The sequence below is a fragment of the Ursus arctos genome, unplaced genomic scaffold, assembly GCF_023065955.2.
Source record: "Ursus arctos isolate Adak ecotype North America unplaced genomic scaffold, UrsArc2.0 scaffold_15, whole genome shotgun sequence".
Taxonomy (NCBI): domain Eukaryota; kingdom Metazoa; phylum Chordata; class Mammalia; order Carnivora; family Ursidae; genus Ursus; species Ursus arctos.
In genome coordinates, this window is record NW_026622819.1 from 37,217,618 (window position 1) to 37,231,788 (window position 14,171).

General features: G+C 35.4%; 1 protein-coding gene across 2 annotated transcripts in view; it reads left to right on the plus strand.

Moving 5' to 3' along the window:
* Positions 1 to 14,171, plus strand: part of ITGA1 (integrin subunit alpha 1) — a 166,428-nt gene that overhangs the window by 136,808 nt on the left and 15,449 nt on the right. For both annotated transcript variants that reach the window (XM_048224257.2, XM_057312234.1), the window contains exons 19-24: positions 1,400 to 1,609; positions 3,390 to 3,470; positions 4,756 to 4,832; positions 7,485 to 7,574; positions 8,917 to 9,019; positions 11,873 to 11,986. In XM_048224257.2, coding sequence (XP_048080214.1) covers positions 1,400 to 1,609; positions 3,390 to 3,470; positions 4,756 to 4,832; positions 7,485 to 7,574; positions 8,917 to 9,019; positions 11,873 to 11,986 — 675 coding nt within the window. The remainder of the gene's footprint in view (positions 1 to 1,399; positions 1,610 to 3,389; positions 3,471 to 4,755; positions 4,833 to 7,484; positions 7,575 to 8,916; positions 9,020 to 11,872; positions 11,987 to 14,171) is intronic.

A 14,171-nucleotide genomic window follows, 5' to 3' on the forward strand; every position in this document is an offset into this window, starting at 1 on the left:
CAAGTACATCATCAGCAGTGCTCATCAATCTCACACCTCTTTCAAGGGAGCCCACCTCATAAAACTTGCAGAATGGAGATATAGAGCAAGAATGTATGCTTCTCATGGGCACACTGCTCCTGCTTCCAAATTCACAAAGTCCAATGTCTCGCCCCTGAGAAAGAGTGAGTGAGCAAGTAGAAAGATGGGGTGGCACCAATGGAGGAGATATTAGGGATGGGGAATTAGTTTTCCCCATATCCATATCTTTCACTTTCCCTTTCCTCCTATCCCTATCCTCCTCCCTATTGGGTGTCTTATATGTACCAGGCTTCAGGGTTTACAGTCTAACCTAGGAAACCGGTATTAGGTAGGAATTAAGGCATGTGGTCTGGAGGAGAACTTAATTGTTTGATGGGAACTTCTGCCTAGGTAGACAGAAGTTGTGACATTTAAATTGAGACTTGAAGCATAGGAGGATTTTCCATCCTATTCACAGGAGTGGAGGGAGCAGTGTTTTACACACAGACATATGTGTAAAGGTTCTAAGGCATAAAGGAACTACACCAAACCCTCTAATGTGGCTGAAGCTGAAGAGTAAGGGGGGAAGGTGATGTGGGATGAGGAGGGAGGCATATGCAGGAACCAGATCATTCTGGACTTTGTGCTACTGCACAGATATCTTGAAGAGCAATGGAATGCTATTGATTGCTTTAATGGGTTCAGTGATAGCACTGGATTTATATTTTTTAAAGGATTACTCCAGCTGCAATGTGGAGAATGATTGGAGGAACAGTGGTTGGAAAAAGATTGGGTGCAGGAGACCACTTAGGTGCATTAGTTCAGGGAGGAAATAAGGATGGCTAGACTACAGGCAATGGTGGACATGGAGAGTTGGGAGATACTTAGAAGAGAGGTAGAATGGACAGCTCTTATGAAAGTTTAGATAAGAGGATGGGTCTTAATGGGAAGACGAGTCAAGGAAAGCTCCTAGTTATGTGGCTTGACAATTTTGTACCTCTGAGCCCTATTACATTCCTAAGTATTTGATTCTTTTCAATAGAAAGTGTCATAATTGGGGTTGAGTGTTAAAGTGTTCTCTCATAAATTTAGATCTTCAAGTACTTGATTTTTTTTTTAAACTGTTCTACTCTGGCAGACTAAAGCCAGTGAAAAACATCTGTGAAAACTTGCATTCTTTAGAGGACTGGAAGAATTTATATACAGAAGTTTATTATTTTTCCCTATAAATTATAGGAATAAATCTAAAATTCCTTATGATTTCTTCAGTGGAATCTGTTCTCCTTATGGAGTTGCTTAACTTAGTTTGGCAATATGTCATTTCACTAAGCAGGTTAATAAGTAATTTTCAGTCATGCTTAACTAAATGTTGAAAAATGCTTTCCTGTGACCATTTCAGATTCCCTTTGCCAAAGATTGTGGAAACAAGGAAAAATGTATCTCGGACCTCACCCTGAAAGTATCCACCACAGAAGAGGGCCTGCTTATTGTCAGGTCCCACAACGATAAGTTCAATGTTAGTCTCACAGTCAAAAATAAAAAGGACAGTGCCTATAACACCAGAACCATAGTGCACTATTCTCCAAATCTAATTTTTTCAGGAATTGAGGTAAACTTTTAATTTTATATTTGTTTATTCTTATAATAATCATTTATTCAGCCTACTTTTCCTGCCACTGAACTAATTGTTTTTATTGGGTTTAGAAGAATAGAGAACATTTTGTACAAATTATTAGTACTCACTAATGGTGAAAGTACCAAACTTTTTTTAAAAAAGTTTTATTTTGATTCATGTCTTTAGAGATCTATGACTTTTCTTAGATTCAGTATGAGGAAAGGATCACTGATGTATCAAAATCATACATTTCATAGAGGCAATACATAGCTGAAATTGAGACAAAGTCAAAGAAAAATATAAGCCTAACAAAGTCAGGACAGTTAAACAGAGGTACAGAGAGAGTAATGCATGTATGGAACGAAAAAAATGTTTACATAAAGAAAAATCAAGATACCATTTCTCATTTCCTATGTAAAATCCTTACGTTGGCAAGAGAGGTGTTAAATTACAATGTCTCATTGTCATAACAGAATTTTTTCTTTCTTGGCAATAACATATAGTTGCATAAGTTGCTATATCAGGAATTAGTACTTCCACATTTGAATTTTTCTTTTAATTCTGATCTCTGAGTGAATCCCCCTTATTTACACTTCTATCTATATATATATGAATTAGTAATGTGTATGATTCATATTAAAAACAATACCCTTATTAATTATAATATTAAAACTCAATTGTCTAGTGTCTGTAAATTCAAACTTTCACTGATACTTCTCTCTCTTTATTAGGATATCACTTAAGGACATGATGACTAACAGAGGCATAAAAATTGTCCTCCATTACTACCACATATTTTATATTCAGTAAAGAATGTTAATTATAAATCCAAATGTGCAAAGAGATGCTGGAAAAATATTACCACTGAATTTTTCTCTGGAAAGGGGACTATATTAAAAATCATTGCCAGTATCCTCTTCAACTAACTTCATGGCCTTGGTAGAGAGGGAGAACTACAGAAATCAACAATGCATCTCCTCTACTTCTATTAACAATTAAAACAGTAATAATAATGACAGTCTTTTCCTGAGTCATATTATGTTCCAGGCACTGTTCTAATCATTCCACTTACTCAATTCTCATTAAGTAAATAGGTATTTTTGTACTACAGAGATTCTAAGATAAACCTTTCCTGTCACATTTTAACCTTGCTGTAACTGCGTTTTACAGTTGATATGTTTACTTAACTGGCAGAATTTTTCCCTTCTTATTGGTACGCAAAATAATGGTGAGTCTCCTATTCAGTGGCATTTTCAATTTGATGAAATAGAATATGACTAACTTCACTTGACAGAAAATCACACTCAGAAAGTGAGGAGTCTTGACAAGGAGAAAGCTAATAGTGATGGACTCAGAATTTAATTCCTGGTAGTCTCACGTCAGAACCCGGGCTCTTACCTGGGGTAAGAGGAGAGACTCTTCTCATGACAACCACTCACTGTGGGCTTCCATGTGGCAGTCTAGTGTGTGTGGACTATTTTGTCCCGGCACCTAATCACCCTATGTGACACACACCATTACTATGTCCATTGTACAGTGGGACACCTAGACAAGATATGTGATGTGCTTTGTCCTTCAGTCTCCCTTAACTGTTTTCAGATTTTCTATGGGTGGTGAGACAGGTGATCCCAGAATGCTGTGACTGTCCCAACTAAATTGAGAGACAAATCTTAGCAAGGCAGAGTCCAAAGCACAGCTGGGAAAATTCTGGAAAACCAAGCTCAAGTATTTCACCTGTGTGTCTGCTCTAATTCTGTTTACTTTTTCTTCCAAGGCTATCCAAAAAGACAGCTGTGAATCCAATCATAATCTCACATGTAAAGTTGGATATCCTTTCCTGAGAAGAGGAGAAGAGGTAAGCAGATTTTAAAGCATACATGTGGCAATTGGATATGAAAAATACCATGCTCAAAGTTAAATATATAAATCCCTCTAACGGTATTTTAGCATGACGTAGATGAAGAAGGTTGAGCTTAAAATTTTGAGATATTGGAATCAAAGCCAATTATTGCATGATCAAACTCAAATGCTAAGACAAAATTAAAAATTTATACTTGATAATTTATCTGATAGTAGTAGGCTTTTCTAGCCTGTAGACAAAGAAAATCTTTCAAGCAGATTGGTTTAGATCTTTGTATAGAAACTCTTTTTTCAAGAGCTTTAAATATCAAACTCTGTCCTGTCTGGCACTTAATCACAAAGGTAAAATTTTAGGTAGTTTCTATTAAGTGTGCATTTTGAGCCATTTATTTAGCTGGCCAAATTCCAAAACACCCTAGTTAGCACAAACCAAGATTAGTTTTCAGAATAGGAAATACAGCTTTATGAAGATTTACATGAGGAGTCTTGGACTAGAACTTTGCTGAGGACCTATTTCTTCAAATAAGTAATCCAGTTTCTGGCCTGCCTGTCAGTGTTGAAGAGTCCTGAATTATATAGCTTATATGCTCAGGCATAGTTTTTAAAAATAAGTTGCCTGTATCGGAGTGTTAGTATAACAAAAACATTTTCCAGTTTTTCTTAGGTATTATTTTAACTATGCAATTTTTAAACAAAACTTACTACATTATTATTATTGTTGTTGTTGTTGTTATTATAGTTTACTATAAATAAGCTTTTTATTTTTTCATTTTGTTTTGATTCCTTTAAAGTCCAAAACGGTTTTATACTAACAAATTAATGGAACCAAGTAGGTTTTCCCCTATTTTATAATGAACATGTATAGATGGTTAGTGATACCTGAAGTTTACATATTAAGGAGGCTTTAATTATGACCATTTCATAACTACGTTGTTTATGATTGTGATCTTGTAGACTGTGGTAATATAATATATAGAATGTACCTTCATGGTAATAGTTGATGTAGTATAAATTATTTTTATTAATATAATTTGAATAAAGTGTTTAAATTCAATATCAATATACAAAGCATATTACGTATTTACATTTAAAAGTATATGTTTGTTATATCTTGTTCTATTTTTGAGATGTGATTAGGTTTTATTTTCTAAGGTCATATTGCTTAAAAAACTTTGCAATTTCAGTCTAGGTAATATCATTAATGTACTTAAACATTTTGATCAAAGTAAACATTTTACTTCTTTATCTGTTACTCAACTAAAAATATTTTTATTTCATAGGTTACTTTCAAAATATTATTTCAGTTTAACACATCTTATCTCATGGAAAATGTGATCATTCATTTAAGCGTAACAAGGTTAGTTGATATGCATGCATGAGTGTATGTGTATGTAAGTGTTTACGTATATAATTTCATGTACTTAGAATATTTTGCTTTATAGACTCACTGGAACTTCTTACAGCTTTTATGAGATTAGCAAAAGTAGAAGGCAGTGAACTCCTGTACTTCACAAAAACATCCTTATGATTAACTAAAAATAAATTTTTATTTAATAGAATTAATGCACCTACAAGATTAAACCATTGATTCTATGAGCTGTAAAACATGTTGTAATCACACATCACTTATATCTGCCAAATTGCATTTAAATTTATGTAAAATTTTACAGGATTGCTAATTTAACTTTTACTGGCTGCCCATCAAGGTCAACTGAATCACTGGATGGACTTAAAGTTTTACAATGCCCTTTTGTAGTTTAATACATTTTATCCAAATCAGTCAAAGCTTCTGAAAGATATCATAGAATACCCAGACTAAAAATAACTAAAGGCTAATAAGGAAATTGAAATAGTGTCTTAACTTTCTTCTAAGTATAATCATCCCCTGACCCTTAAACTCCTTTAGATAAAATTCTATCTTTTGTTGCTTTATTCCCCAGTAGCTAGCGTAGTGCCTCACATCTAATAATCACTGAATAAATGTAGAATGAATGAATAAATGAGAAAATAAATTAATGGGTAAATGAATTCTGTATGCCCAATTTAGTCCAGCTCAACAAATATTTATTTGACATCTACTACAGAGAAGATATTGAATTAGTCACTATCGGGAATATAAAAATTAATAAGCACAGGAACTTCATGGAGTAAACATTACAGTAGGGGGCTAAGACTAATGTATAAATTATTATAATATAGGGTACAACAAGGAAAATTCATTAGAGAAATGTAAACTGTGTATCAGAGACTTAATTGAGGTTGAAATTATATCTACTTGGCATTGAGAGCCCAAGAAAACTTTATCAAGGAGATTATAATTAAGAAGAACCTTAAAGGGTGGTAGAAATTCATAGAGAGGTTAGTAAATAGAATCAGGTGGAGCATTTTAGGCAAAATATGCAGCTTGAGCAAAAAGTCAATGGTGGACCACTAGATCTACTGAGGGAATATCAGGTAATCCATGTTAGCTCAAACATAGAGAATGCATAAAGGAGTAACAGAAGATAAACAGGGGCTGTGCATCCTACCATGTTATGGTGAGTATTGAATGTCAGAATGAGGCGTGTTTTCTTAACTGAACAAACCATAAGGAGCCAGAGAAGTTTTTGAGGGGTGAAGTTTATATACGGAGCTAGCTGTTTCTTAGGAAGATTAATTTGGCCACAGTGGGGAACAGGTAGGAGAAGAGGGGACGATCCATAGCAAAAGCCCAGTCATACAAATATCTATAACCCAAAGCAAGGCGCTGCTTTCACTGTCCTGTAGCTCACACCAAGCCACTTAGTACACTTGGGGAGAGCAGAGTCATAAAAAGTTCCTCATTGCCCATTCTGTGAGACCAAATGCTAGGTGCTTGGTCACTTGGTGGAGAGGGCATGTGATAAAAATAATGAAAGCTAGCATTCATTAAGTATTTCCTACATCTAGGCACAACGTTAAGCACTTCACGTGTACTATAATTATTTATTTATTTATTTATTTATTTATTTATTTATTTATATGACAGAGAGAGACACAGTGAGAGAGGGAACACAAGCAGGGGGAGTGGGAGAGGGAGAAGTAGGCTCAGTCCCCGTGGGGCTCAATCCCAGGACCCTGGGATCATGACCTGAGCCGAAGGCAGACGCTGGATGACTGAACCACTCAGGTGCCCCTATTTATCATTTAATGATAAATCCCCATTTTATAGATGAAGAAACCAAGGCAATGAGAAATTAAATAACTTGCCCAAAGAATGTTAATGTTCAAGAACAATCCCCTGCACGCTGGCCCAGAGCCAGTGTTGGCAACTGTTACATCCCTCATGTGTGCTTTTTTTAACACGTGGGAGTATGAGATATGCATATGCATGTATAAACATGCATGCATTTACATAATATATAATCGAAATGACAAATCAAGGGAATAAGTAAGTCTTTAACAAATAACATTAGCATCAAACAATAAGCATGGAAAGACTATTAAAACGGGAAGACCAAAGATTTTGTATTGACTTTCTGCCACATAAACCCAGTCATGTCTTCTTTGAGGTCCTCATCTGTAAGGAATAAATAAGAATCACTATGTGATTTGTGTTAAAAACACAAATTCCTGGGTCCCAACTCAAAGCTACCTACTAAATCTGTATTTCAAGGAGCAAAGCCCAGTAATCTGTGTATTTAATGATTGACCCAAGGTTACTTATCCATAATTCTCATAGAAGTTTGAGAAACATTTAATTCTCATAGAAGTTTGAGAAACATTGGACTAAATCAGCGTGGTTTTTCAAACCTAGCTGCAATTGAGAATCAACTTGGGAAATTTAATAATACCCATCTCCGACCTCCCTCCCCACCCCGATTGAAAAATAACCACAGCACCAAAACAAACAAAAAACATAAAAACAAGAATTCTGCTTTTTTATGCTTTTATTTAGTTGCCAAAATAAGCATCCCTTTCCAATGCTCAGAAATGTCTCTAAATAGCCAATAGTTTCATGATTTGTCTGAACATTGTATGTATTTTCTAGTGACAGCGAGGAACCTCCTGAAACCCTTTCTGATAATGAAGTAAACATTTCTATCCCAGTAAAATATGAAGTTGGACTTCAGTTTTACAGGTAGGAGGAAACTGCATTTTTATGTTGATATCTTTCTACAAACTCAGTGGTTCTCAAAGTGAGGTCCCTGGCCAAGGACATCAGACGCACCTAGGAACTTAGGCAAATTCTTGGCCCCACCCCAGTCTACTGAATCAGAAACTCTAGGGCCCAGAAATCGATGTTAAACAAGCCCTCCGGGTAATTTTCATGCACTCTAAAGTCTGAGACCCAGCATGCTAAATAATCTTAAATGTGAGGTGTTAATGATCCTGGATTGCATTAGCACTCTAGTCTAAATTCTGAAGACCCAGAAGTACTTTACAAATGGCAGTGTTCTTAGAGGTCACCAGCATATTTCTTAGCCATCATTTCTTATTGTGAGGGGTCTGATCAGCCTGCCCATTCTGGACACACAAGATTAAATCATTTCTTATTGATGAGGGCTGTTTATTTCTTTCATTATTCATAAACTGTCCTTTCCCCTAAGAACTTCCAATATATCCAAACACAAATCATATTGGCAACGTTTCCCAGTATAAATTCCCTTGCTTAAGCAAGACTCCAAGCTTTTGCTAAAAAAAAATATGTGCAATGTATATAAAAAAGTATAAGAATCAGAGGCAAGTTTAGTCTAAAAGTCTTATCATTTTATTAATATATTTTCTATAGCACTGGCTTTTTCTGGTAACAAACAACAAAAATGAGAGGATTATAGGATATACACATAGATTTTGTATATATTAATTAGCCTCCAAATTCTGTTTGCTATTTTCTATCTTGCTCTTATCCACTTCTCTTGGTACAATGACTTTTTCCAAGAATTTTTCATTTTATTAAAATAAAATTTTGGCAAACACCTATATATTTTTATTATACTTCATTCCACCAAGTTCATCCAAAGAACATAGAGAAGTTGTATGGGAAAGATTGAATTTTTAAGTTTAGCTGTAAATATAGGCCTTTAATGTGAAAAAGTTAACAATTTTTTAAAATCTATTTAAAATTCAGCACTACTAAAAACACTAAGTTTTAGTCTCATTATTCACAAAATGTAAATGATATTAGTGAATTAATGGAAACTTTTCACTTGGTAACAATGAAACTTTTATTTTAAAAATTGTACATATTTGGTATTTTAAGGCCAAATAAGCATCAGTGACTTATTGAGGTAAAATATGTAATTTTTTCACCCTCCTCAAAGATATAATTGTAGGTTCCAGGGTAAAAGAATTTGCCTCTGATTTGAAATCTCCACAAATACTTTTTGTGGGATTACCTGGTATAAAGAAAAAAAAGAGTGAGGTCAAATAAAAGTTAAATTTCATTGTGTTTTGTTTTTCTTCTTCCAATTAATTCTAAGCTCTGCAAGCGAATACCATATTTCAATTGCAGCCAATGAGACTGTCCCTGAAGTGATTAATTCTACTGAGGACATTGGAGATGAAATTAGTATCTTCTACTTGGTAAGAAGCTACCTCTAAGTTAGTATTGTCAAGGAGTCATTTATAAGTTTATAAATTAAATGAAAGTATTAACAAACACATAGAAACTTGTTGATTCAACACTTAATCTCTATATTCCAGAATATTTTTTATAATTTCACTGTTTTGAAGTAATTTTATTTAAAGAATTACTGATAATTATACTTTGAAGCAATTTTAAAAACCTAAGTCTCTAATTTCCTCCTAACACATTCTTAGAATGACTTCCTAGAAAAAATAAACTTAAAACCAAAGAAACACTACCTATAAGCCTTTAGACTTTATTTACATTATTTTTTCAGTATGAGTGAGCAAAGCACTTTTAAAAAAATAATTATGACTATTTCAGAAATTGATTGCTTCAAATATCTTGGTAATATTTTACTTTACTCAACAAATAAATTTGTATCTCATTCTGCTCATTGCTACCTTCCATAGGTATCATACTATAACTTAAGTTCTTCCTACCACATCCTTAAGTTATGTTTTCTATTACAATATTTATTTTTCTCTTTGAATTCCTCATAATGAACTTTTCCTAACCATTATAGCAAACAATTATGGAGTTGAACCAGACTTTCATTTTAGGTAATGCCTACTTACAGACACAGACTCAAGTTAATATTACTCAAGTAAAAGAGGGTCCAGTTCAAATGATGGATTTAAATATATATTAAGAAGTATGATATAACGCAACAGTATTGTGGGTGAAAATGGTCTCAATCTCTTTGGGAATTGCCAACAGTGGAAAGGGAAGTTCTCTTACAAAGTGAAATAAATGTATGCTCTCAAGATTCATTCCATTGTTTTTATTTGTGCTCTTTGCTAAAATTTCTGTGACAAGCTATACCCTGGAAATTAGCATAAATGTCAATCACCTTTTTACTGAGATTAATTTTTGTAATTGCAGCTGCCAAGTTCTTCTAGACCCATTTGCTTTTCCCAGATTAAAGAATTCAACAAAATGGAAGGAAGGAAGGAAGGAAGGAAGGAAGGAAGGAAGGAAGGAAGGAAGGAAGGAAGGAAGGAATTTTGAATATTATAGCTCTTCATATGTTGTTACTAGGGTCCAAACTTGAAACGGGTACTCTCAAACTATTATAAATAATGTTGATATAAATAACATTGTTAAGAATATCCCTGACCATAATCTTTTGTATCTCATTATTTTGTTGGGATAAAATCTAAAATTGGAGTAATAGAATTGAAAAAAAAAGTGAATATTTTCTTAGGTGAGACCCAGTGAATGAATTTATTGCTAGAAATGTACTATAGAAAATTATGGGTGATACAAAGATTTATTCTCAGAGATACTTTTTTTTTAAGTTAGTTAGTTAGTTTATTTATTTATTTATTTATTTATTTATTTATTTATTTATTTATTTATAAGTAATCTCTCATCCAACATGGGGCTCAAACTCAGGACCCCAAGATCAAGAGTCACATTCTGTTCTGACTGAGCCAGCCAGGCACCCCTGGGAGACACTGTTATCAGTGTCATTTATAGCAGTTTAAAAATTGAAACCTGGACACACTCTAAAAGTTTAACCACATGGGTATGTATATATATGTACATATATACATATATGATGGGCAGGTAAGTTGTACACTAGTGTTACTAATGTAGTAGAACTGTAGAAAACTTACTTCCTGTTTATTTTCAATATCTTCCAATGTTTCTGTAAAGAACATTGTTTTTAATCAGAAAAAAAAATGTTATTAATGGAAAACAGATGGAATTAGAGTGGGAGGCCATGGCAGGCAAGTTTAAGGCATATTACAAAAAGAAGGGGCAAGAGGCAAGGAGCATGATTAAGAGGCCAGGCACAGCTGGTTGGGAATTCCTAAAATTCCAAAGTTAAGGGATGCATTCAGTTTCTGGCAACCACAGGGAATTGCTTCAGATCTGTGTAACTCCCAGTCCAGAAGGCTCAGTTAGATAGATCAGTTGGATTTTTTGGCATCTGTAGATTAAGGAGCTTCCTACTCCCCTAAGAATTCAGACTAGGGAGGGTGTGAAGAAGGCATAGGTCCTGGAAATTGTGCTTGAGTGGAAGAAGGGAGGGCCATAGCACCTGGTTGCTCCAATTCAGTTGCACCTCTTCTACCTATGAGGACTTTTGAATGGTAAATTCAGCTTCCTGCTGAATTTCTTCCTGCCTGGCTTTCCTTCCCTATGAGCTATACTCACCCTTGGTGGCATGATGTAACATTAAGTGGGAATTGTGGTTTAGTGGATAAAAACAGATGGGCATTGAGAGGAGAATCAATGGGACTCTCATCCAACTAGATTATCAATCATTATTGACACAGTGCCCTAGCTGGAGATAGGATAGTGAAGGGAAGCAAATGGGTATCTGGTTTGCCTGTGCAGTGGTGGCAGATCCCGTGGGGCTGGGCTGAGAAATGATTTCTGGGCTTAGGGAGTTATGGCAAGCTGGTTAGGCAAACAAAATATGCTCACCTGTTCTGAGTGGATCAAGCAAATGTTCTCCCTCCTTCCCACCTCCAAAAAGACTAGTATGTCCAAAAACATGATGAGCATAAAGAAATTTCATTCTGATTTTCCTTAATCCCAGTCCTATCTTGGGAGTGGGAGGATGAAGGAGCAGTATACATTGTAACCGATACATACGATCACTATTAAACATCCCTATTTTTTGCTTGTTTAATTATGCCAGTTCTCTATCCAGTGCCATAAACTGTCTGCATTCACTTTCAGATTCAAAATATTATACAACTTAATTCATCAATTAAGAACAGATGTCCTACCTAATACAGGAAGGATGCTGTTGGAAGAGGAAGAGAGGGTTACATTTTTTTTTTTTCCTATAGATTAGAAAGAGTGGACATTTTCCAATGCCGGAACTTAAACTGTCAGTTTCATTTCCCAACTTGACATCAGATGGTTATCCCGTGCTATACCCAAGTGGATGGTCATCTTCTAATGTAAGTCATGTTTGCCTTGGAATTACATCATAATTGTTATCTTTTTCAATTTGTATTTAAAGCCTTTTGTTCTGCAGGACACTTGCCGTAAAGAGCTTTACCAAAGTGACCTGGAGAAGCATTTAGAAAATTTTAAATAATAGCAATAACTTCCACTAGCTACTTAGTAGATGTATTAGTTTCCTACAACTACTGTGGTAACAGTTTACCCCAACTGGGTGGCTAGAAACAACAGAAATGTATTCTTTCACAGTCCTGGAGGCCAGAGTCTACAATCAAGGTGTCAACACTGTTCGCTCCCACTGGAGGCTCACAGGGAGAATCTGTGCCATGCCTCTCTCCTAATTTCTTGGGGCTGCTGTCAACAGGTGGCATGCCTTAGCTTGACGCAGCTAACTGCAGCCTGCCTCTGTCTTCACATGCCTGTCTTCTTTGTGTTTCTGTGTCTTTGCCTCTTCTGTTTCTTACAGCACACTCATCAGTGGATTTAGAGCCCATCCTAAATCCAGAAGGACCTCATCTGGAGATCCTTAATTACATCTGCAATGACCCTGTTCCCTTTTTTTTTTTTTTTTTAAGATTTTATTTTTTTATCTGAGAGGGAGAGAGAGAGAGAGAGCACAGGAGCAAGGGGAGGGGCAGAGGGAGAAGCAGACTCCCCGCGGTGCAGGGAGCCCTATTCCGGACTTGGGACTCAGTTACAGGATCTGGAGATCATGACCTGAGCTGAAAGCAGAAACTTAACCAACTAAGCCACCGAGGCACCCCAAAATGACCCTTTTTCCAAATAAGGTCACATTCACAGGTTCCAGGTGCTAGGACTTGAGCATGTCTTTTTGGAATACTATTCAATCTACTAGAGTAGATTTTAGATAATTGCTTGTTGACTTGCGCCTTAAAATGATTGTTACAGCTTTAATTGTTTGAGGTGATCAAACAGCTCTATAAGGAGACTTTTTCATTGTTCCTAAGCACTTACACAGCTGCGCATAAAACGGTACAGTACTTTTGACTCACCCCAAACAATAGCAATATCGCACTCATTTTGGACCTATAGCTTTGAATGAGTCAATGTGGTAAATTGTTATGGTTCAGTCTCTAAGACATAGAAAATCACAATAAATATTGAAGTAATGCATGTATATTATCAGCATTTGACAATCTATCTTCTCTTCAGAGATTTTTTTAGGTAAAAATATTCTCAGAAATCAAGAAGTAGAAACAGTGATAGTTGGATTATAATATTTAAATGTTTTCCTAAATGCAAGGAAAAATTAAATCTCTACCATTTCTCTCTAATCCAAAAAAGCAGGTTTGTGTGGATGTAGAAAGACTAAAATTGTACTTTTCCTTTTTTTTTTTTAAAGATTTTTTATTTATTTATTCGACAGAGATAGAGACAGCCAGCGAGAGAGGGAACACAAGCAGGGGGAGTGGGAGAGGAAGAAGCAGGCTCATAGCGGAAGAGCCTGACGTGGGGCTCAATCCCACAAGGCTGGGATCACGCCCTGAGCCGAAGGCAGACGCTCAACCGCTGTGCCACCCAGGCACCCCTAAAATTGTACTTTTCCTATTACTTATGAACTTTATCCTTATTACCTTTTATCAAGGATGTAGAGAGTCTTGATTAATGAAAGGTTTATTAGAGTAAATCTAGAAAAACAATTCAAGAATGAACTGTCGTATAAACATGGCATCTTAACATTTATAGGGCTGCTTACTTACATCTTCCTCCCACATAGACCAAGTAGTTTACCCTTGGTGTTTAGAGACTCCTAAAATATTATTGGATGAATGCACAAATACAGATGAAAACCCCTTTCTTTTTTTGTTTGTTTCACAAACCATCGTATGAGCCATCATACGATGGCTGACCCTTTTTTTTCCAGTGTAGTTTTAATTTCTTTTCTCTCTCTGTATTATGGGAATTTACAACTGATATTTGATGAAAACAATAAATTAATGAGTATGTTACTTACACGATAGTAAGTTCCGCTAGCATCCTGCCTTTTCGCTAACGACCTCCCTGATATCTATTACAATTCAAAAATAGCATGCTAACAGTAATTATTATCTGGGAGTGGGTGTATATGGCTGCTACAGAATAGCTTCTTCCATATTCCACACTCCCGAAGATGAATCTTTCATCTGTGACAATGGCTGTCACTCAGATTCTTCATGTTAT